The sequence below is a fragment of the Ochotona curzoniae genome, unplaced genomic scaffold (assembly GCF_017591425.1).
Source record: "Ochotona curzoniae isolate NIBS_2020 unplaced genomic scaffold, NIBS_Ocur_1.0 contig_2754, whole genome shotgun sequence".
Lineage (NCBI taxonomy): Eukaryota > Metazoa > Chordata > Mammalia > Lagomorpha > Ochotonidae > Ochotona > Ochotona curzoniae.
Window position 1 is genome coordinate 15,894,893 of NW_024465582.1, and position 24,245 is coordinate 15,919,137.

A 24,245-nucleotide genomic window follows, 5' to 3' on the forward strand; every position below is an offset into this window, starting at 1 on the left:
TCACCGATTGATGACTGGATCAATAAAATGTGTTATAGGAAACAAGTTCTTCTGTCACTGCGCTACTGCTGACATATATTTCACTTATACACCTTAGAAAGAGTAAAATGAATAGTTGTATTTTCCTTTAATCAGCTCCCTTTTTCTTAAGATATACTTACTTAAAAGTCAGAGTGTGTGTTGCTGTAAATATATGATTGCATGTCACTTGCTCATATGCAAATTTCATTTCCTCTGGATATAGTCCCAGAAGAGGGATAGCAGGGCCATATGGCAGATCAATTTTCGGTTCTCTTAGTACACTCCCCACTGACTTCCATAGTGGTTGTACTCGTCTACACTCCCACCAGCAGTGAAAGAGGGTACCTTTTCCCTCACATCTATCGCAGCAGATGCTGTTAGTGGAGTTTCAAATGGGAGGGAAGGAAAGAGGGAGGGAGAGAGAGCGAGACTGAATATGAATCTTTTCTCTGCTGGTTACTCCCTTGTCTCCTCTCTTTAGCTTCATGTGAAGCTAGGAGTTGGGAACTTTCTTTAGGTCTCCTATGTGGGTTTCAGAGGTCCAAGTATTTATTTGAATCATCATTGGCTGCTTTTCCAGGCTGTTGGCAGAGAGCTGGATAAGAAGTGGAGCTGCCAGTACAAAAACTGGTACTCAGATGTTGGTGCCACAGGTATTATTTTTACCCACTAAGCCACAACACCGGTCGCCCTTTAACCAGCTACCCCCATTTTAAAATATTTATTTATTTTTATTGGAAAATCAGATTTGCATAGAGAAGGAGAAACAGAAGGATCTTTCATTTACTGGTTCACTCCACAAGATTCCACAACAGCTGGAACTAAGCCAATCCAGAGTCAGGAACTTCTTTGAGCTTCTTCCATCTCTCCTACATGGGTATACGGTCCCAAGGTTTTGACCCATTCTCTTCTGCTTTCTCATGCCCCAAGGCAGGAGCTGGGTGGGAACAGGAGCAACTTGGAGATAAACCAGTGTCCATATAGGATCCCAGGACATATGAGGCAAGGATTTAGCCACTGAACCATTACAATGGGTCATAATCAGTTCCCTTAAAAAAAGAAAGAGCGAGAAAGAGAGAAAAAAAAACAAAAAAAGAAGGAAGGAAGGAAGAAGAAAAAAGAGGAAAGAGAGAAAGAAAGAAAGAGAAAAAAAAGAAAAAAGGGGGGGGAAATGTCTTCTACTAATCCCCATATTTTCCTATTTCCAGTGTTCTTTCTTCCATTTGGTATCATTTTTCTTCAGCCTAAAGCATTTACTTTATCATCTCTACAATACAGTTATTGATTTACTAGCATTTGTTATCAGAAAATGTCCAAGTACTGTCTTAACTCCTGCACCAAACATTGACCTCCTGTTGCCTTCCTTTAAAGATTGGTTTTTCCTCTGGCAGACAATAATTTATTGGATAGCAAGCTTTATCTTGTTAGATTGTCTTTTCCCATCTTGTTAGCCTGACATTTAAAAACAGTGTTTTCTTTCTGACTTTTTATTTGAACATGCTGAGTGTTTCAGTGAGGATTCTTCCCTCTGGTTGACTGGAACACCAATGACACCTAGAAATGTACAAATCACAGAATGCAGAATTGGCTCCTTATTCCCCACTGCACAGGCAGCTCTGCCTCTGGCTGAAGACAACTTCCCAAGCTCATTCCTAGGGGGTTTTTTTCTCCACATACCTTCCTCTTTTCCACTTTCCTATCACCTAATTCCACCTTTTTCTTCATCGTTATCGTATCCCCTCTCCACTCCTACCCCACCCCAAGACTAGTGCGGCAGGAAGACGTTTGTTTTCAGTTGTGTGAACATTTCTTTAAGCCAAATAGGACAGTTCCTTCAGGAATAAAGATGAGAACAATGTGCATAATATATTCATTGCATATTTGTCCAATGTTAGTTTGAGTGTCATGGGATAGGAAGTGTGAAACACCTTACTCCATCAAGGCTGCAAATCAAAACAAAACATAGGAATAGGCGATGATTGCATTTAGATGTCTTTTTGTACTCATTGTTCTAAATGCAGAGGAACTGGAATAATGGAACTGGTAATAATAATGATGCAAGATAAAAAATAGATGCCCAAATGAGTGATTCACGTTAAAAAGTTGTGTCAACATGGAAGAATATATGACACATCATTTATTGAGTATTTTGACAGGTAGTTATCCCAGATTTCACTCTTGCATTTTGATCCATTGGTATACAGAGAAAAGACTGCACTTAAAGGATATCATGATGATTTTTTAAAAAGAAAATTGACTTAAAGAATAGGCATTGGTACAAGCAGAAGACAAAGGGATTATGAAGTGACTGGGAAGTTTGGCATTTAATTTGAATAGGAAACATGAAAGCATTATAATTTAGCAAGGTAGAAATGGCAGGATGAAGAAAGATCAATTGTTTAGAAATACAAGACAAAATAATACATATATATATGATTTCAACATTACATATTCGACATCAAAATACATGTGACATGGAAATCAACATAGATAAAGTTTCCATTAACACCAACATCCTGACTCTGGGGGTTGGGTAGTGGCTGGAATCACTTTATAGGCAACAGCTCCAGTCCTGGTTGCTCCACTTCTGATCCAAGTCCTTGGGCCTGTGTACCCACATGGAGGACAAGGAAGAAGCTCCTGGCTGCCAGCCTAAGACTAACCCAGGTCTACCCTTTGTAGTTCTTTTGACAGTAAACCAGTAGATGAAAACTCCCTGCCTGACCCCATAACTCGGGTCAGTTGCCAAACTTAGCACTTGGAGATTGTTTACTGAGAAGCATGATTTTTTGAGGCATGAGTCATCCAACTTGCAATCTATCAATGCAAGTTCAGTACTGCTGTAAGAATAATCCAATTGCCAGACGCCAAATGCATTTTTAATAAATTCCATTTCATTATACTAAGTCACTTTTTGAATCAATTTGTAGTCCTAACATGACTTTATAATTCACCTGTGAATATGTACAGAACAGAAGTAAAGATTTACAATTCTAATGAATGGTGATGCATTAATAAAGAAGCCTTTTAGTAGGTTTCAGTTCCTGTGGTAGTTAAAATTGGATGCAGGGCCCAAATGTTATAAAACTTTCCATGAAAAAAATAACAGAGAACTATCATAGGAAGATATAGGGAACTGTCCATTGTTTTTAGTCAATCATTCTTCTCTACTAATTCATTGTGAGGGAACAAATAGGTCACATGTTATCACAAGACAGCAATGCAGTCTCACAAGGCTTATGCAGTGCTGGCATTTTAATGGAAAGCCAGTAGACTTCACCTTAAACTTGTAATGATGACGAAATTAGAAATTTCAAATAGATGTGCTTGCTAACATGATGTATTCTTGTTAAGGTGCCGCAATTTCATTAACATTTTATTGCAGATCATTTTCAAGTTCAATGCCTTAGGAACGGAAAAAAGAAAAAATCAAGCTCTTTTTGTAAAACCATGAACTATCTAATTTTTGTAAATCATATCTATGTTTACAGAAATTGTTATATAAACCCCCTTTCCAAAATGCTGCATGAGCAGATCATGCTGCTGGGAGCTGCGTTCCGACAATAAACACTGCACAGAGTTCTGGGTGTGCACCATGGCGTTTCACACGGGAGTTTGTGGCAACATGGATTTGCCCTTCTCAAAAAGACGTTCCCTCAGAAATTTGGAAAGTACACTTGCCAATTCCACAGGACCTACTGACAAAGTTTGGAGCTGCTCAAGAAACCCGGCAGCGATCATCAAGTTAAGCACATACTAGGAAGATAAGCGCAGCTGTCATGGAGGCCAGATATATATCCATCCCTTTATGAAATATCTTCCCAGAGATATGGTGCTTTAAAAAAGAGAATCTCACAGACATGCTAGGTTGGACAGCTCTTGAGTGAGACATAGCAAACACATCAGGCCCCAAAGGTGTTGGCAATTGATCTCCTGGTCCTGCCACAGCCAGGTTTCCTTGGGTTTTTCTTTATCCAGTACGTGTTCAAATACAAAAACAGCTCCAAATTAGATTATATATGTTGTTGAACTTCACACTTCCTCAACATGGCTAGTTTGCTCTAAATAAAGTAAGTCTTGCAAGGCAGACGACTGTCTTGTAAAGTAATCTGGGGTTTATTGCAACATCATATATAAAACAGGACGAGGAGATCAAAAAGTACACACGCACTTGCTGCAGGCACCGAGGACATGAGAGTGATGGCAGATTGAGAGGTAAGCCACCAATGAAAGGGGCAAAGCTTTCATTCAGTCCAGACACGCAGTTTAACAGCTGATCAATCTCGGGGGATTGCGAGCTGCAGCTTTTCTCACAGCTTAAAAGAATCAGAATTTGCTCCATGTCACTGGGAGAAAGTCTTTCTGTTTTTAATACACCTATGTACACTACCATGTGCATATATAACAATGTATTATACCTATAAATAACATAGATAATATGTACATATGCATTTTCCTATATATTTAAATCTTTACGAACCATTAAGCAAAAACTTTTCTAATACTTTTACAGATGATAAGGAAATTTTTATCGGAGCAATGGGGTATTGCTGTAGAGGAGAGCTTTATCTCAACTCTAAACACACAAAGGAAAAGTAGGATTTATAGCCAAGGGGTGATGTGAGGCTGGCAGATGGAAATATGACCAGGAGAAAATATCCCAGTTAGAGAGAATTGAGCTGAACTGGCTTGTCAGGGTAAAACCTGGGGAACACTGGAAGATTAGGAACTAGATCTTACGTCCAGACTGAGGAATTCTCTTTAGAGAAATCCAGCACTATTCGTGCCCAAACTGGTTTCAGTAAGCCAACGACAAGTTCTGGATGAATAAGCTTCTGATTCAGCTTTGGTCAACAATAGGACGTCCGTAAAAATACAATCTCGAAATAATTAATTGGATGGAAGAACTCATCAGAAAGAAAGCCATTAAAATTTCACCTCTTAAAATAATCCAGAGATATCCATCACCTTCATTGTTCGGTTGCGATGGCCAACACACGTTACTGAATGCTTGCAGCACATCTGACCCCTACCAAACTGGGAATGAAAGGACAAGAGACACCCTGTGCATGCTAGAGTTGCCCATCAATAGCATGACGAGAACTGTCAGTGAGCACACTGATGACAAGCTCATCACTATTCAAAGAAGAGTTTCAATAGTTTGCTTTGAGAAGACAGAAAAATCAGTCTGTTCTGCATCCTTCCGCCAGTGCCCAGGAACTTTCTCAGCCTCTCTTCTCCACATCTGTTCTCCCTGAGCCGCTCCACCTACTCACACCGCCACCCTCCGGCGCCTCCTGCGCCTGCGCGCGCTCCGGTCTTACTCACCAGCAGGGGGCGCGCCACGATTTCAATCCTCCACCGCGCAGTTCGGATGCCTCTCTTCCCTCAGCCTTTCACGGAGCTCCCGCCTTGATGTGCTTCCTTAACAACGAGTTGCCCTTGGCAACAAGAGGACGCGGGCTAGAGGGTTTGTCTCCTGGCGTGTTCCTAGCATTTGCTTGCGGTCAGAGGCCCCGGCCGAACCATGTCGGAGATCCTGTGCCAGTGGCTCAACCAGGAGTTAAAGGTGTCCCGGACAGTGAGTGAGTGACCACGGCGAGCAGGATGCGGGACTCGGGAGCGAGGGGGGCTGTGGGGATGTGGTGGAGCAGGACAGAAGGGGCATCCAGGGGTCCCGGGAGTTCTCCACTTTGGGCTCCTGTGCCCCACAGCGCCCAGGCCTTCCACGACCACTGCCACTCACCCCGGCCACACCGGGCCTTCCGTTGTCTGCATCTCCCGCGTTACCCCTTTCCTCAGTGCACCCCGTCCCTCTTCCCTCAAGAATATCTGATCTCCTTGTGGTTCCAGGCAGTCACTGTGGAGGGGCCGCTTTGCTGGGCTGGTAGTCTGACCCTGGCATGGCCTTCTTCTGGGTCAACAGAAGTAGGAAACTCCTGGACAAGGCGTGGGACCTGTTTCTCTCATGGCAGCTGGACCCGTCACACTCACCAGACTAAAGTGAAATGAGTCAGTGTAGAAGATGAAGATATTACCCCTTCAGCTATTTCTAGCCAGTATTTGTCCTTCCGCAAACCTAACTTATCCTAACGGTGAAGCCTCCACCCAAGGTTTCTGAATATCTCAACCCAGCGACCATTTTTCCATACAGCTCTTCCTGACCGTCGACTAATTTTAGTACAGCATGCTAACGTCTCCTCCTTCCCCATTCCCGCCCCCCCCCCAAAAACCCCTGTAGATTTTTTTTTCGCCCTAGAGCAGAGGATTTCAGCATAAATCATTTTAATCTGTGGAACCCTTGCCTAGTCGTTTGTTACCAGGGGGGCCTGCACGGAAGTCGTCTGCGGAAGTTGCTAAATCAGTCTTAACTTGGCACAAAGTGTTGAATTTCAGCAGGAGGATCTTTGCTTGTATTTGTTAAGCCATCAGCTGTGGGTTCTTCCTCCAGCTGCCCCTCTCCCATTCGCTAGGAACAGCGAGAAATTGTTTCCCCGGGTTCCCGGATCATTGCTTTGTGTCTGCCTGTTTAAAAGTTGATGTTCATCTCAGCATCTATCATGTCTTATTCCTCCCTCCCCATCAGGGCCAAAGTGCAGTACCATGTCTTGAAGTTGTACCCTTTCAAAGGCTTGCCTGGTTGGGCTGAGTATAATTTGGTTAATTTATTTGTAACAACCACATCCTTTGCTTAAGTATGCTGGACCCCAGTCAGGGATCGAAATGCTTTGGTGGGAAAAGTAACTAAAATGAATGAACAATATGAACATAATGGCTGCTATCATTCTTGTAATCAGATTGGGGAGTTTGAGAAGGGGGATTTTAAGTAAAGACTTTTGGTAACAGAAGCTGTGGATGGAAAATTCCCAGCATTTGCTTTCCCGCAGTGTCATTTGGAAGCTGTCCACTTGCATCCATCAGCATGGATGTGGTGCTCTGCATTCCTTTCAGGAGCGATACAGCTTTATTTCTTGACCTGAGCTGCTGTGGTCAACCGGGTTCCAAAGCCTTGTGAAAGAATTCTCAGACCATGGAGAACGTGTTCGCCCCTGTGTCTGTGCTGCTGTGGGAACACACTGCCTGCTGCTGCTGGCTCACTGTCAGATAAGCAGCTCCGTGACGTGTAGGGGAGACTTGGGATGACTTGCAGAAAAGTCTCATAGGCAGACTTAAGTGTGTGCAACCTCAAGGCAAAATAATTCAGCAGTTTGTAGGCGAGAGTCGTTAAAAGCAAGTATCTGATGGCCAGACTGTCTGGGTTGAACTCTGTCATGTTCACTTACTAGCTCATTTACTCTGGACCAGTTATGTTTGATGTGAATGTTATCAAACTTGAAAATTTTCAGTGATAACATTCCCTCACCAGATTTTACCAAGACTAAGCAAGATAATTGCCATAAAGCATTTAGAACAGAACTTGGGGCAAAAGAAATGCTAAATCTCATGTTTTACCTTTTGCCTTAGCAAAGTAAAAGCAATACAGGAAGCCATGTGGCTTTGGGTGTTAACTGCTGCATGGATTATAGAGGCAAAAAAACGAAAAACCTGGGAAGTTCTGAATATTCTTCAGTATCACATTTAGATAAATGATGCTTTATTTTGCTGTCTAGAAAGAATGGTAGTTGGTGTGACCCCTGACCTAAAGTATATCCATGTATTGTCTGAAGTCAAAAGCTGCAGTAGCTTATTGTGACTTGGGGAGTTGTAATGCTTTATAGCAAATAGGAAGCACACATACACAGAGGCAGATGTTGTTATAGGAGTACAGCGAAAAGTGATGAGAGACATACATTCGACTGTTGACATGTCCTTGAATCATCACATTGCAGTTTAAGCACAGGGGAGAGTGTGGAAGCATAATAAAGCAGCCTGTTTACACTGATTCCTTAGCAGAGGGGGCGGGGAGACTATTGCATTCCTTTATGCATTTCTGCTATTCGGCTTTTTGCTTGTCTTGCTTTCATGGTTAGGAAAGAAAATTCAATATGGTATTAAAAATAAAAAGAGATTCTACCTCACATGATGAAATAAGAAGCAATTCAGATTTTAGTTGGAAGGTAATGAGCAAAATATTACGAGGGGTGTGAGTTATTTTCTCAAAGTTTGTAAATAGAAGAAAAGTCATCACTTATTGAGCATTTATCCACGTATGCTACAACTGCCCCAAGGCCTTTTCATGGGTTTTCTTGTTTAATCCAAAGCAACGTTAAGAGTCATTGCTGTCGATGTGCAGATGAGGCTCAGAGCTCCCTTGAAGCTCAGAGAGTTTGGTAACTTGTTCATTCACAAAGCTAGTAGGTTGCGGGGCTGAGATTTAAAGCTACAGTGTCTGCTTGTGCTTTTAGGCATGGTATGGTAGATTGTTACATTGAATATTGAGTTTATTAATTAGGGAGATGTATATATATGATTATGAGTAACTCTCAAATGTATTTATTTGGATTTTAGAAAATAAATATTATCATTTAGTTTGTATCCCCAAGAAGTGCGGAAATGCCCATGCCTAGGCCTTTGAGTTTCACAGGGCATAACCTAGATGACTGACAAAGGTGGATTTATTAATAAATATTTGCTTAGAGTGGTCCAGCCCCTACGTTACATGCTGAGGCAACGAAACACTGTAAGTGTGCCACGTGAGTGGAGGGGGCAAGATAATGGTTCAGTGTTGGAGAGGCAGCTGGAGCTAATACATTTTTGGTTTATTTTGAAAAGTAGGTAGCAATTTGAATAAGGCATATTGTATTGAATTTTTGTAGCATCTAGGATACCCTGAATATCTGAAGCAGAGAAAAATTAATTCAGTAATTTCAACTGGGGACAATCCTCTTAAAAGTCAGTATCTTCTCAAAGATTATAATATAGCAATAAAAATTAAAATTTTAGGTAATATGTCTTAAGAACTATGGCAAAGCCTTCAATGGAGAAACTGTAAAGCTAGACCATTCTGTTCATAAGCTAAAGGAAAAGAAATTTCAGCGTTCCCTGTCCAGAGACCACAATGCCACCTGTTTGTTGAATTTCGGCACCAACACAGACAACATGCTTTGGGGACTGTGGGGCATGTCACTAAGGGCAGTGTGGAAAAGACTTGGGTTTGTGCTGGCCGGGAGAGGGCTCCAGGGAACAGAGCCTTGTTCTGAACATGCCCCTGTTGGAGGCAGAAGAAAATCTACGACTGACTGTCATAATAAATCTGTACTGAGGAGAACAAGCCGACACAATATATATCTGTAACTGGTAATAATAGTAAATATCACACCAATCATTCATTTTAGCTAAATGGGAATGTTTGGCCATTTTTGTATTTTGGACAACATTCTGGTAGTTGAGCTCAGACATGATTTCAGAGGGATTTGTTTGTGTCTGGATTCACCAGGGTCACAGGGCAGCCTTGTCTGATGTTGTTATGCCTTGAAATTGATGTTCAGCAGAAGAATGCCAAGGCCTGGCTGTGAGTGCCTGGTCAGCTCCTGGGAACACCATGGCCAGGCCTGTTCCAATCTACCAGCCACTGCTTTTCTCTTCCACATGAAAATGAGTCTGCTTGAGTTTTAAATGCAGTTGGCAATACAGGCTGGCTCCTTGCTCCCGTATCACAGGAGGAGCCAAGGCCACTGAGCATAGAATGGCCAGGGTCACAGACCCTTAGTTACAATCTCGAAATCCAGAAGTTTCTGAAACCCGAAGATATGGCCTATGTTCACTTGGCAGCAAAGCCTCACTAGAGGCCATGAGCTGCTTAGATTTTATTCACCTCAATGAATAAGGATATTGAATTATTTTGCCAGAAACATCAGTTGTGTTTGATTGCTATTGCTTAGGCTTACTGGTAGAGCCATTGGGTCCTAAATCATGGCTGTATATGAACTGAAATATATTTCAAATTTTGGTTTCTGAAGTTAGATTACCTTTGAAACAAGTGTTTGTGCTGTAGTCACTGATGAACTTTTACATTTTTTAAAAATATTTTCCGTGATATAGTACTATAAATATAGGGATTCCTGTATTTCTCCTCTTTCTCCCTCCCACTATTTCCTTCCTTATTACAGTAGTATAGTCCTTTTACAACAGTTATAGATTTGACATCCTGCTATGAAGTGCATAATGGCATTGTAGGTATAAGCAAAGGTAGAAAATCATATTGTCAAGTTACATTTAACCGTTTCAGTGGGAGTTCTCCTTTTATTCAGGAGTGGTGATGCCTGCTGAGGATCTATTACTGAGTCCACAACTTGTATTGTTAACAGAACCCGTTCATGTGCATTAGAAGACAGTTACACTAACAGTAAAAATCATCACTGAGCATTGACAATACACACCAGGCAAATACCCAAAGAAACACTACTCTCCTTCTTTTATATTAAGAGCATTCTGGCTGTATAGTTGCCCAAGGTCAAGAGGCTTGTAAATGAACAAGAAGTCACACATGGGGAATCTTTCTCTGGAGCTTGTCCTCTCCTCGTTCCCATCTTGGAATGTGCGTGATTTTGTGTTTTCTCCAAGGGTAGAGAAGCATGTAGACCGTTTCACTTGTAGTCTCTGCCTACCAAATCTGTCACAGGCATCCAAAAAGATTTTAGCAAAAGAAAACCTCAGTGGTGGACCCATCCCTGTGGCCTGAAATGTTGGAGGCAGAGCTTCATTGTCATTGAAAACCTCCATCCCAGACGTGAATCATCTGGGGATTCATGGTGAAGATTGTCACTGGGTTCCTCTGGTTCATTTACTCTTAGTATCCATTCACTGCCCATTGCCCTGGAGTCAGCTTACCACTGCTTCCCCATAGGAAATTTCAATTTTGAGTGTAAATTACCTTAGAGAGACAGCCTGTCATGAAATTAATCCGAGTACTCAGTGATGGTTAGTGGGAAGAAAAGCATAATAATGCCTTTCGTTACAGCTGCATCTGTATCGAATTTGACCCCTGGGGGAAGGTACTTGGCTACAGGAAGTGTGGATGCTTTTTGTCAGCCTCTGGGATAGTGATGTTCATGTGTCCGGTACTTTTCCAGGCTGGGTTTTAGCCATGATGGGAAAATGCTGGCGGCAGCATGGAAAGAGCATTATATTGACATTGCTGAAGTAGAGCCAGGAGAGAAACTGTGGGAGGTGCTTTGTGAATCCCCAGCTTTCACCCCAGCTTGGCACCTCAAAAGGCCCTTGTTGTTCTTTCCCTGTGAAGGCAAAGATGACAAGTATGACAAGCCACTGAGAGGCTGGGCCCAGCAAGCTGTTTGGGATTTCTGAGATGGGGGCCTTAGCAGAGAGGCCTGCCTTTGTGTGGTTTGGTCTGCCCTAGTGGAGTTGGTGAGCTCCTTTAAAGTTTGTAAACTGGTGTAAATTGTAAAGCATCTTTTATCTGGCTTCCCATGGCAGTGCCCTCCCCATTGTGGTCTCTGTCTATTGTTTCAATTTACTGGGCTATTGAGGAATCTGCAGGATGGAAAATGACCCCAGTGTACCTTGCCCTCCTGCGACCTCCTGCTTCCCCCACTGTGGGGTCAACTTCAGGAGGCTGAACGTTGCTCAGACCGTGCCTGTTGGGGAGGGAAGAGAGATGAGGAAGGATGGAATAGGAACGGGAGATCTTTAATGATTAAGAAGTCCATGCTGTAATTTTGAGAACCAAGCATTTAATAACACTTTTTTAAATAAAGGAGAGAAGAAAAAAAGCAAAGCCTGATAAATCAAAGGGGGAAGGTAAGCTTTTCATTCCCTTCTCACTGATTCTGCAGCTTTCCATCTTCCTCTCTGGCTTCCTATACATCTTTGCATTTATACTTTTAATTTCTGCATTGCTAGCCTCTGCACCTGTTCTCTCCTTGTCACTTTGCATTCATGTGTTCTTTCCTTTTCATACCTTCTCCTAGTTTCCCCTTCACTGCATTTGTCATTTAGATCTTCTCTCATTGTTTTCTTTTCTGCTGACTTGGCAGGCAGGCAGCCTGAAGTGTCCTTTGCATACAAAACTGCAGCCGTTCTTAGACTTATTTGTTGTACGTTGCTTAAAAAATGAAAAAAAAATCTCTTAAGTGTTTACTGTCTTGGTTTGACTTTTTATAGCATACTCACATCTATTTTAGCTATATCAGGATTGCCTGATTAATATATACCATTTCAAAGGAAATGGGTCATGATTTTATGTCTCTGGTGAGCTTTTTATAACCAATATTTTACAACAGATAATTTGCCATATTTAAGATAACAGAATAAAATTCAGTTATTCATTGTCTGTATTTCAGCCGTGTGAATGGAACATCAGGCATAGTACACACTCCAGAAGGAGACAGCTAGCAAATGAGATTATGGGAAGGTGGTGTAACAACAGCTCTAGAGAAGGGAGCATTTAGCCAAAATGGTGCCCAAGTGCCTAATGTCCAAGAACCAGAAAGATGGACACCTGTAAAGTGATAATGTCTAAATAAGATGGGTCTTTAGAAAACTAAGATTAATAGGTCTGGACTAGGGGAAGGGTACAGCCAGAGCCAACTGAATTAGACTTTGAGAGCAGGAATAGCAGCCAGAATAGGGACAGCACTGACAAGCACTGAGTGACTTTAGGGAAATGGAAACAGCAACTGATGGTTGAGGAGGTGATGGCTCACTCTGCCCTTAGGCGTTGGATGGAGCCATTTGGCATTACACTGCTGTAAAGACTACTAAGGTATGATAGAAGACACTTGCTGAGTGACAGATGGCATTGAGTGTAAGCTCAAGGTACTGTGACACTCATGTGGTGCCCTGTTAAAGTTAGTACAGGTTAGTGACTTGATTATAAAGCTAGCTTGTGTTGTATTTTTCCAGTTCATCAACAATGCTAGCTGACACCCAAAGCAAATGTGCAGAAAGAGTAATACATGTTTAGGCTAACAGTGAGTTTTGCAATTGTTAGCTGGGAACTCCTGGAGGTAATTTATTCATGTTCTCTACATATATGTTTTTGAAAGTGATATTGCTGTTTCAAATTAAGCTTCAGGTGGCTAGATGTGATTGATAAGGAAGGGCATCACATCACCAAATCTAAAAGTAAGTTTGATGTTTTTAGAGTGAGGTGCTCTGCTTCGAATACTTTTCTACATGCTGCTAGAAGTGGGCTGTTGGAGGAGAAGCAGCATCTGCCAGAGTCTGGACTTTAGAATAAATGCAATAGGTCCCTTCTTACTTGAACTATGGCTGAACACAAGGTTAGATCAGTGGAAGTTTTCCTTTTCTTAAAACTTATGAAATTTTGTGTCTTTATTGGTATCTATGATGGTTCATGGACAAAAGCATTTTTTTCTTCTGAACATTTTCTACCCGTTATTTTTGTCTTATAAATCAATGATGACATAAACATATTCACTTGATCCTAATGGAGGCAGATTGGGAGTGCACCTTGAGGAAATGGAATCAGCGAAAAGAGTTTATATCATTTCAAACAGCTTTTCTTAATGTATTGGTTCAACCTAAGAGTTGGGATATTATTGAGAGAATAAAATGTTTTGATAACAATTAGTAGGAAAGTCTTGGCCAAAATTGTGATGTCAGATGTGTGTAATAGCTTTGTTCCTAGAACATGGGGTAGCCTGTAGGTAAGTTCTAAGGAGGGTCTAAATAGCCTGTTCCCATAACAAGGGATAGCCTGTAGATAACTTCTAAGGAAAGTCTAAATAGTCTTGCTCCCAAAATATAGAATAGCATGTAGATAACTTCCAAGGAAGGTCTCTGCTCAGAGATGTTTATAGAGCAGCTCACTTCATCTCTATGCACAAACCAAAGAGTCCTACAGATCGTGAAGAAATGATGTTCCTTCACATTAAGTTATCCACCTGATTAGTCAGATATATGAACCAGAAAGTATAATGTAACTGAGTTAGGGCTATTGCATTCACATATGGTATTTGGAGGGCTGTTGGCAGAAGGATCCGATGGAACCCCCTGAAGCTTTATGAAGGATTTTGCAATCATTAGAGAGAATAGCTTAATCTCTGGCCAGATGCTTTGCTTTGACTTTCAATTTTATATATTGTGCTTAAATAACCTGCGGCTCCGTATCAGTTGCTTGTTAAAAAAATACAAGTGACCCCAAACCAGGGGCATTTTCAAAGGAAGCAAGTGCTGTTGAATGAACACTTTTTGTTTTTCTGTATTTACCTTCATGTGCCTAGTATGAGTCACAAATGTGAAACTCAGCAACTCTCACATGCTCTTGAAATATTGAAAATAATTCTGCAAGCAAAGCTGCATGCATGATCATCTGTGTTCTAGAGATGAGGAAAGGCAAGGTAGCTTGTCTGACGTCGCATAGCTAGTAAGTGGCACAGGAAAAGATTCCAACACAGTTATCTCAGGCCCTAGAGCCAGTTTTATCTAGAATATCACCAAATGCACAGCTAGATCGTGTGTCCCTTCTGAACCGTGGAAGAAAAACTTGTTAAATCCATAGGTTTTATCCAATAAAGAGATGATTTACTAAAATTTCCTATGTTCATAGGTTAAAAATAAAACTTTGTTTAAAAAAATTAGACAATACCTTGCTTGGTCAGATTTGGCATCCTCATAAGCCATATGGAAAACTAAAGTATTGAAATGTAACTTTATAAACCATCTAGGTTTAAGACATAAGATTGTTTGAAACCTTAATTGGTAATGTTTTCTTTAATTTTGATCAGAAAAATTCTTTTCTTTTAAAGTATTTTATTAATTATTGGTTTATATTTATTTGAAGATCTCTAAGATAGCTACTGTAAATAAACATCAGTTATTAAGAGATGCTTATAAAACTATATTCTGGACATTTTGAACTGAATTTGAGTTTTGACTGTGTGCATAATGAAAATATATTAGCTCCATTTGTAGCTTTATACTCATGTTTTAACATCTCAATGTTTTAATAATCAGGCCCCAAGTCGTTTGCAAAGGTGTTCTCCACTGGCTACTTGATTGGAGAAGTCCTGCACAAGTTCGAACTTCAAGATGACTTCTCGGAATTTTCAGAAAGCAGGTTAGTGAAACGAGTCCTTATTCTAAGAAATAGTTTCTGTGGCATTTGGAAACTCCAGAGTTAACTAGAAAGAGTCGTTGATCACAAGATCTTTTCCAAGCAAAGATGACTGGCTGTTGATGTGTCCTATTGTCTCAGGAAGACAAGGAGGGACAGTGATTGGCCAGATGGCGTCCGTGGGAAGAAGCCATGTTATTATCATCCACGTTTCTTCCATTTTAGGTCAAATTACTTCCTGTTTGGTCCATTGATTAAACCTTTTTATAAAAAGAAGTGAAATCACATTTGGTGTCCTAATATCACTTTGTGATTTAAAAAATATAAAAATAGTAATAAAAATGTTTTAGTAACTCTGCCCAGTTATACTTCATATATACTGATTCGCCATTTGAAAGCATTGAATCCAGTTGCTTTTATTGCATTCACAATCATCACTGTTTCCAAAGCCTTGGCTCTCCAAATGCATCTTATACCTTTCATTTCAATGGGATCATAAAACATGAGACATTTTGTAACTGCTTTTTTTCCATTTAGGATGATATTTTTCAAGGCTTTCATTCCTATTTATTTGCTGAATAAGTTCAATTATGTGGCTCAAAATATCATATATATATATGTATATATATATATTTTACCATTTACCACTTAGCAGATATTTGAATTGTTCCTACTTTTTAGCATTAGGAATAATCTATTAGGAATAGTTATTTGGAATAAGCTGTTACGAATGCTCTGTAATGAACATAGTGCTTCTGTATAGATGTATCCTCCTTCCTGTCAGGCATATAGCACGGGGTGGAATTTCAGGGTCGTGTAGTTTAGGTTTCCATTTTGAAGAATGTCTAAACAGGTTTTGCAGTGCCAGAATTATTTCAGTTTGTATAAGTGGTGTGTGAGGGTTTCAACTCCTCCACATCTTCAACACTTGTTATTGTCTCTCTTTGACTATAGCCATTTAGCAAGGGGTGAGACTGTGACTTTTATGTGTGTTTCCCTAAGTATTTATGATTTTGAACATATTTTATTTGCCTGTCAGTGAACTATATAATTATAATGTCATAATATCTATTCATATCTCTTGTCTATGTTAATAATGGGTGTATTTTTGCTGTTGAGTTATAGATATTATATGTTCTGGAGGAGGGAAATCTCTTGTCAAGTATGAGACTTAAAGATATTTTTTCACTATGAGGGCTGTTGTTTTACTTTCTTAATCATGTTCTTTGAAGAATTATGGGGGAACTAATTCGTTTCAATTTATTTGTTTTTCTTTCGTTGCTTACAATATTTCTCATTCCTCCATCATTGCTTCCATTTATGTTAAATAGGTATTTTCTGATGCCATTTTAATTTCATTATTTTTTCTCTAACAACATTTTTCTCTAGTAGTGTCAAGGTCTACCATGGGGATTATATTTAACATTTTAAACCAAATTAGCTAAAATATTAATACAAATTCAATTTCAGTAGTTTATAAAAATTTTGCGTCAGTAGATCTCAGCATGGTCTCCCTTCCTTACATCTCGAGCCCAGCCAATCGGTTGTGTAATTATTATTTTGTACAGTGATCCTTTAAATCACGTGGAGAAGGAAGCAGTTATGAGCAAGGATACATGTTAACTGTTACCTGTTTCTATATGTTAGTACTTCTGTGATGTGCTTTATTTCTTCATGTGACGTGAATGGCTACCTAGCATCCTTCATTCATGTCCTGGAGACTCACTGTAGTATTTTTTGTAAGGCAAGTATTCTGATAACAAATGGTCTTCATTTAGCCCTCCATTTTGATTTAGTTTTGCTACGTATGAAATTCTTTATCAGTATTTATCTTCCAGCATTTCGCCTGGAACAACCACTGCCTTCTGGCTTCCCTGGTTTCTGAGAAGAATTTGGTTATATGTTTTATTGAGACTGCTTTGAATATCATGACTTGTTTTCTAGTTGCTGCTCTTCAAATTTCATGTTTGTTCATGTCTCCATAAGAATATCTTTGTGAGTAGCCTATTGTACATCATTCTTGCTTTCTTCTTTTATGGGTAGATTCATGTCTTTCATAAAATTTGTACATTTTTCGGCCACCATTACTTCAGATATTTCTTCTGCCCTTTTGTCTCTCATTTTCTCTTCTGGAATGTCCATTTTGTGTACGACGGTAAACTTGATGCTGTTGCACAGTGCATTAAGGCATTGTTTAATTTTTTAGTAAATTTTTTATTTCAAAAGTTTTTTTAAATGATTCATTCATTTAAAAGGCAGATTTTATAGAGGAAGAAGTGAAGACAAAAGGAGTCCTTCCATCTGCTGGTTTACTCCCCAAATGTCTGCAATGGCTGGAGTCAAGCTGATCTGAAGCCGGGAGCCAGGAGCTTTGTCCAAGTCTCCCATATGGGTACAGGGTCTCAAGAACTTGGGCCTTCCTCTTCTGCTTTGCCAGCTACAAACAGAGCTGGACTGGAAGTGGAGCAGTAAGGATATAAACGAGTGCCCGTATGGAATGCCAGTGGCACAGGGCAGAGAATTAGCCTGTTATGCCACCACTCCAGCCCTTAATTTTAGAAGTTTTATATCTCACAAAGCTTGTTAAGATAGTAAGGAATTCTGGTATTGCCCATGTGTGAACTTTATTAGTTAGTATCTTAACATTGATAAGCTCTATTTGTTATAATGAGTGTAGATATTTATACATTATTTTGAAATGAAGCCAGTGTGTGTATCCTGTTTTTGACCCAAGATCCTATCTAGGATACCACATTTTGTTTATTTGTCATATGTCTTTAGTCTCACTTGTTATGACATATTCTCAAATACCTTAAAAAAAGATGTACATGTTTATTTAAAAGTCAGTTACAGAGAGGGAGAGACACACAGAGAGGTCTTCTATCAGCTGATTCAATCCCCAGATTTCTAAAATGGCCAGAACTGCGCACACTGACGCCAGGAGCCAGGAGCTTTTTCCAGATCTCCATGTGGGTGGCAGAGGCCTAGGTACTTGGACTGTCTTAACACTGCTTTTCCCAGACACTTCAGCAGGAAGGCAGATCAGAAGTGGAGCAGCTGGGACACAGAGCAGCACCAGCATGGGATATAGCATTGCAAGAGGAAGCTTTACCCACTATGCTACAAGCTCAGCCTTTGACTTTGTGAATAGTAACTAAATGTTATCCTTCAGATTTTGCTATGTTTTTCCTCTTAAAATTAAAGTGAATATATGTGTGTCAGGCTCTGTTTAGTCTTCCTCATTCTTTTTTCCTTTTTGTTCTCCCCCTGAATAATTTCATTTGGTCTGTCTTTGAATTTTCTGATTCTTCTGGGAACGCAAGTCCTTTGAGCTCTTCTGCTGAATATTTTGTATCAGTTTTATCTTTCAACTTCAGAAACCTACTTTTTTACTATTATAATTTCTATTTCTTCATTGGTGTTCTGTTTTGTTTTGCCATTGTTCTTATACTTTGTTTTCTTTTTTAATAAATGGTTTCTTTGAGAATATTTATAACAGGGGCCAGCGTAGTGGTATAATGGATTAAGCACCACCTCCACTGCTAATATCACAGTTCCTGTCATGACTGCTCTACTTTGAATTGATCTCCCCACTGCCTGCAAAGCAGTGGAAGATGGGCAAGTGCTTGGACCCCTGCCACCTGTGTAAATCTCCTGGCTTTTACCTTCGGCCTGACCCAGCTCTGGCCTTTGCAGTCATTTGGAAAGTGAACCAACAGATGGATGATCTGTCTCCCTCACGACCTCTCTCTATAACTCTTCCTTTTCAAATCAATAAAAGAAATTGTTTACAAAATATTTGTAATAGCCAATTTAAGGTTTGAACCTAAGGTTCCTCAAGGAGTTTTCATTGATTCTCTTTTCCTTTATGTCCTAGCCAGACCTTCCTAAAATTAATGTAGTATGGAAAATCAGATTATTGAAGCTAAAAGGGTTGTTGATGGTTTCAGCTTTTGCTGCTGCTGCTTTTTGTTTGTTTCCTGACTTCCCTGGACTAACTTTATTAGGTCTGTATTCACTGTTATGTAAAGCAACTGGAGTCCCTGGTCACCTTTGCTTCCAGATAATGAATGGAAAAGCCTTTAAATCCTAAGTGTTCCTTCTCCCCGTGACAGTAGTGGAAAGTAGTGAAGTCAGAGACCTAGACCTCCCCATGTCTTAGCATTCACTCATCCCTGCACACTGACGTGGCCTTCTGGATGCTCAGGAGTACAGAGGAATTCCAAAGCCTCCAACATACATCTTGTTTTTAGGTCTTCCTTGCAAGTTTCTGGACACACTCTTGTCCACTTCAGCTAGTATTGCCATCTCAGCTGTGATCTTGCATGGTTGTCAGTGACCTGGGTTTTGAAAGGTTTATTTATTAATTTGAAAGATAGAAAGAGAACAAGAGAGAGAGAGAGATTTTCCACTCACTGGTTCACTCCCGAAATGGAGTGGTCAGGACTGGGCTGGGTCCACAGCCAGGAGGCTGGGACTCTGCTTGAGTCTCCTGTGTAGGTGCAAGGACCCAAGCACTCCTATGAGATGCCAGCTTTGCAGGGTGTGGCTTAACCCACTGTGTCACACTACAGGCCCGTAGTGATTGTTTTTTATGAATATCCTTGGAATAGAGTTTTGGGGTTTTTTTTTTGTTTGTTTTATTTTGTTTTTAATGAGCAAGTTCTAATTCATGCTAAGTAATGATAAAACCAGCAATGAGAATTATCCATGACAGGCTTGTCAAATAGTGGCAGTGTTTTGATAGGCTTTCTGAGGGTTTGGGGATCTGTCTTCAATTCCTGCCAGGCTTTCTTTGAGTTTTACAGCTATTATAATTGCAAGGCTGTTGGTGTTCAAGGCTACCATGATGCTGAGATGAAGGATGGGGAAATAGGGTGAGTTAAAACAACAAACAGCTCTCTGTTCTTTCTAAGACTTAGAAACTACTCTTTTTCTTAAATAAGTTCTCCTTTAACTGTCCCAAATGTGATAAGCACTCACCATCTGCTTTTCAGTAGTACGTGGTCTTTGGAATAAAGTGAGAATTAGTAAATCCATGGGAATGATCATCAAAAGAGTACAGAAATTTGTGGGAGAAAAGGATTCTCACTTGTGAGAAAAAAAAAACATGTTTTACACAAGTGTTTCATGCCTGGGTACTCATGATTTAAAGATCTTGTCTAATATTTTTAGTTTCTTTAGTCTAAACTTTAAACAGCAAACTATGTTTTGCTAAAAGCTTGAAATTATCATTTTCTTGCGCGAGTGACTTAGTTCTAAGGAAAGCTCATCTAATTCTATAAGAATTAACCTGTTTTAGAATATCTTCAGTCTTTCCCAAAGGATGAGAAATGAGTGGATTAGTGTTAAGGAGAAGGTAAACAAACAAGAAAATCCCTTAGAGGACTTCAACTTGCCTTACAAGCTGGTATACACTCTCAACAGGTGGCAAGGACAAGAGGAACTCGGTGGTCCCCTGGCAAATAAGAAGTATGAGTTGGGAGGGAGAAGACTTCTCCCCGAATGCCTTCCTTAGTCCCTCAGGGGTTATCATTTACATCAGACACTCTCTCATGAGAAAAGATGTCCCACTGGTTTTTCTCTGTTCAAAAACAATTGCTAATTATCCTGTTAATGCTGACTGTACACCTGCTTTAACAGGAGCAGACTACCACTACTTTAGACAAACATTACATTTTCCAAATTATTTTGCTTGATGGGAAATTTGAAATATACTTGAACATCAAAGCTTCCAGGAAGAAAAAATTAAAATGATACGAGAATTATCTGGCCAGTCCATAAAAGTCATTTTAAAAAGATAGATCCCTAAACTGTAAGCTTGCTACCACACATTCTGCAGAACACATCATACTAGCCAAAGGAGGCGATGTGTTCTTTCCTTTTTAGCAAGTACAAGATTAAATTTTGACAAAATGTAAAAATCAGTAATGTTGGTTTTCAAAGATTCTGCTCCTGAATTATGCTCCTGCTTGCCCATTACAGCCCAGAGAAAAGCTCTCACAGGTGGCTCTCAATCAGGTCTTTCCAAAATATGTGCAGTGAGCAAAGCACCTAGGATGGAAAAAGAATGAGAGGACATCAATGACAAAAGGAGTGTAAGCGCATGCCAAGATCTTAACCATCCTTTCACAATTCTAATTCTTCAAGACATGTTGATTTTTTCCTCCAGTCATTTTGGGTGAAGATTTATTATCTTTTTATTATTATTATTTCATTTTGTGACACGGTTTCATAGGCTCTGGGATTCCCCAACCCTTCCCCATGCCCTCCCCCCCCATGTTGAATTCCTCCACATTGTTGCATGATTCCCTCATTGCGAGCATGTACCATGCATAGAGTCCAGCATCTTAGAAGTTAAGAAGATTTATTTTCTTAAAGGTGTTTTTGCAGAGATGAATGTCAAGTTGACACATAAGAAGACTTAAAACAATGTTTACTCTGTTGAGGAAATTTTCTTGTATCATGTGTAGTCCCTTCTTGTACCCTTTAAGTCCAGTTTCTCTTTGATTAACTTAAAATATTTTATTCAAAGTTTGGTTGATGTAATGTGATGTTCTAGATATATATTATTGGTTATTTCTGTTAAAATATAATAGCAGTAAATTCTAGAATAATAAATTATACCATGTTGGTGGAAAAGGAATTCAATTTAGTATTTGCAACCTTGGTGGTTGTTGTTTTGTTTTGTTTTATTTTGTTTTGTTTTGTTGTTGTTATTGTTCTTTGGTCTTGATGTGAGCCTCCTCATGATGCATGGTCATTCACCTTTAAGAACACTCATATTTCTTCTGCCCTATCTGACTTTCAGAGAATGAGCACTTTTAGGCTAAATTTTGAAAGTTCGAAAGTGTTATAAACTGTTCAGCAAAGAGTGAAGTTCATTCAAGTGGTCAAAACACCTCTGTCCCACATTGGAATATTCTGATTCAACTGCTGGCTATGTTCCCTATTCCAGGAGGCAGTAGTGGTCCCACATACTGCCACATAAGTGGGAGGTGTGGATTGAATTCCTATCTCCCAGGGAGGCCACTGCCCTCCCCTGGAAACTGTGGAATTGTGGAATAAATGAGGGCGTGAAGGTTATATATGTTCTCTCACTTTCTCCCTCTCACAATTAGTACAATTCGTATTAGACACATTTGTACATATAGATGTGTGTGTGTGTGTGTGTGTGTGTGTGTGTGTGTGTGTGTGTTCTGAGGCAAATAGCTGATAGCTGTAATATTTTCAAAGATAACTGTAATTGGAACAAAAAAGTTTAGTGCTACTATTTGAGAGCAATCTCTTGAGAAATAGTATACTGAGCATTTAATAACACTACAAGCATTTTTAGGTGTTCCTCTCTGTGAGCTACTAAAAGCTTAACTGAAATAATTAAAGATCAAAGTGTATTCCCCGAATGATCTTTTAGTTGGGCCTGGCACAATAACCTAGTGACTAAATCCTCTCCTTGCCATTGCCAGGATTCCATATGGATGCTGATTTGTGTCCTAGCTGCTCCACTCCCCATCCCCAGCTCCCTGCTTGTTGCCTGGGAAAGCAGTAGCTGGTGACCCAAAGCCTTGGGACACTGGACCCATGTGGGAGACCTGGAAAACACTCCTTCCTCCAGATTAGCTTAGTTCCTGCCATTATAGCCATCTGGGGAGTAAACCAGTGGATGGAAGATCTTTCTGTATCTTCTCTAGTTATATCTGCCTTTCCAATAAAAAAAATAAATATCTCTTTTAAAAAAATAATTGATCTGAGAATATGAAATTAAGTAATTGAGTACATATTTTTCTGATTATAGGAATTCTGTAGACATACAAATACCTGACAATGATCTATTCTGATGTGCCAGTTTTGATGGATTTTCGGTAAATCTTGGGCTTATATTTAGATGTATCAGTATATATTTTTTATTAAGTATATTATTGTATCTTTTAAGTTAAAGAAGGAAATAATAGACTCATTTGTATCTAGCCTGATCATAAAGCAGCACAAAACTCAAAAATGCATTAAATATTTTTGATTTCTGTCAGTGACTAGATTCATAGTCTAATTAACAGCTCTAGTTCATTTTAGGTCTCTGTTATACCATTCATTTCAATTTAGTGCCTCCTGTTTATGCATTTGTTTTTCTCAGTAGCTATGTATTCCTCAAGGGAAAGAGCCACATCTTAATAAGCTTTGTAACACATTAATACATTTACGCAAATTTGTATCAATTAAATAAACTGTCAGTACACAAGGAGTACAAAACGGATGCTCGTCAATTGAAAGAGAAAATTAATAAATCAGTGAATTAATACATTCCTTCAAAAATGTAAGCCTGATTTGGTAATAGATCATTCAAAAATAAATATAGCATCTTAATGTGAAAGTTTGTATTGATTTTAAACAATATAAACTGTATACTGAAGATTATATAATCAATATTATTTTATAACTAATATTTTGTTAAGTAATACTGACAGAGATATGGTTGTTGCTAAAATTGTCAGTGAAACATTTAGGACCGTTCCCAGACCTTCAATAGCCTTACTTAAAGTAGATGATTAAATTGTAGTTGCCTATGTCCCAAATCAAGAGTGCCTGGCTGTCAGTCCTGATTCTCCTTCCAGTTCAGATTTTGTGCTAATGTACCCCCTGAGAGGCAATAGAGGACAGCTCAGCCCCTGCCTCCCATGTGGCAGTCTGGAGGTCCCCATCCTGACTTCTCAGCTGTTGACAGTCTTTTGAAAGCATGCTAGCAGATGGGAAGCTCTCTTTCTCACCCTCTCGTGTGCTGTCCTTCAGTCTCTTGCTCCTTCTCTCTGCCCTTGAAATAAAATTAGTATCAGTTTTTAAATGTATTGTATTTATTTGAAAGAGTTACAGAGGGAGAGAGAAAAAGAGAGAGGGAAAGACAGAGCACGTTCTTCCATCTGCTGGTTCTCTCTAGGTGGTCACAATGGCTAGTTCAGTTGATTTGAAGCCCGGAGACAGGAGCTTCACTGGAGTCTCCCAGGTGAGCCAGGGGCTCAAGGACTCAGGCTGTCTTTCATTGTTACCTGTTACACTAGCAGACAACTGGATCAAAAGTGGAGCAGCCAGTACTAAGCCAGCACCCACATGGGATGTTGGCACTTTAGTCAATGGTTTAACCTGTTATACCCCAGCACTAGCCCCTAAAGCTTTAATTGCATTCTTTGCTTTCATAGTTAGGTTTTTTGTTTAAAATATGGCATATAATTATCTGTCTTTGTATGATCTCTAC

General features: G+C 39.7%; 1 protein-coding gene across 1 annotated transcript in view; it reads left to right on the forward strand.

Moving 5' to 3' along the window:
* Positions 1-5,453: 5,453 nt before the first annotated feature.
* Positions 5,454-24,245, forward strand: part of SPEF2 (sperm flagellar 2) — a 133,564-nt gene continuing 114,772 nt past the window's right edge. Inside the window, exons 1-2 of the mRNA XM_040977328.1 lie at positions 5,454-5,606; positions 14,902-15,004. Coding sequence (XP_040833262.1) covers positions 5,549-5,606; positions 14,902-15,004 — 161 coding nt within the window. The 5' untranslated portion in view covers positions 5,454-5,548. The remainder of the gene's footprint in view (positions 5,607-14,901; positions 15,005-24,245) is intronic.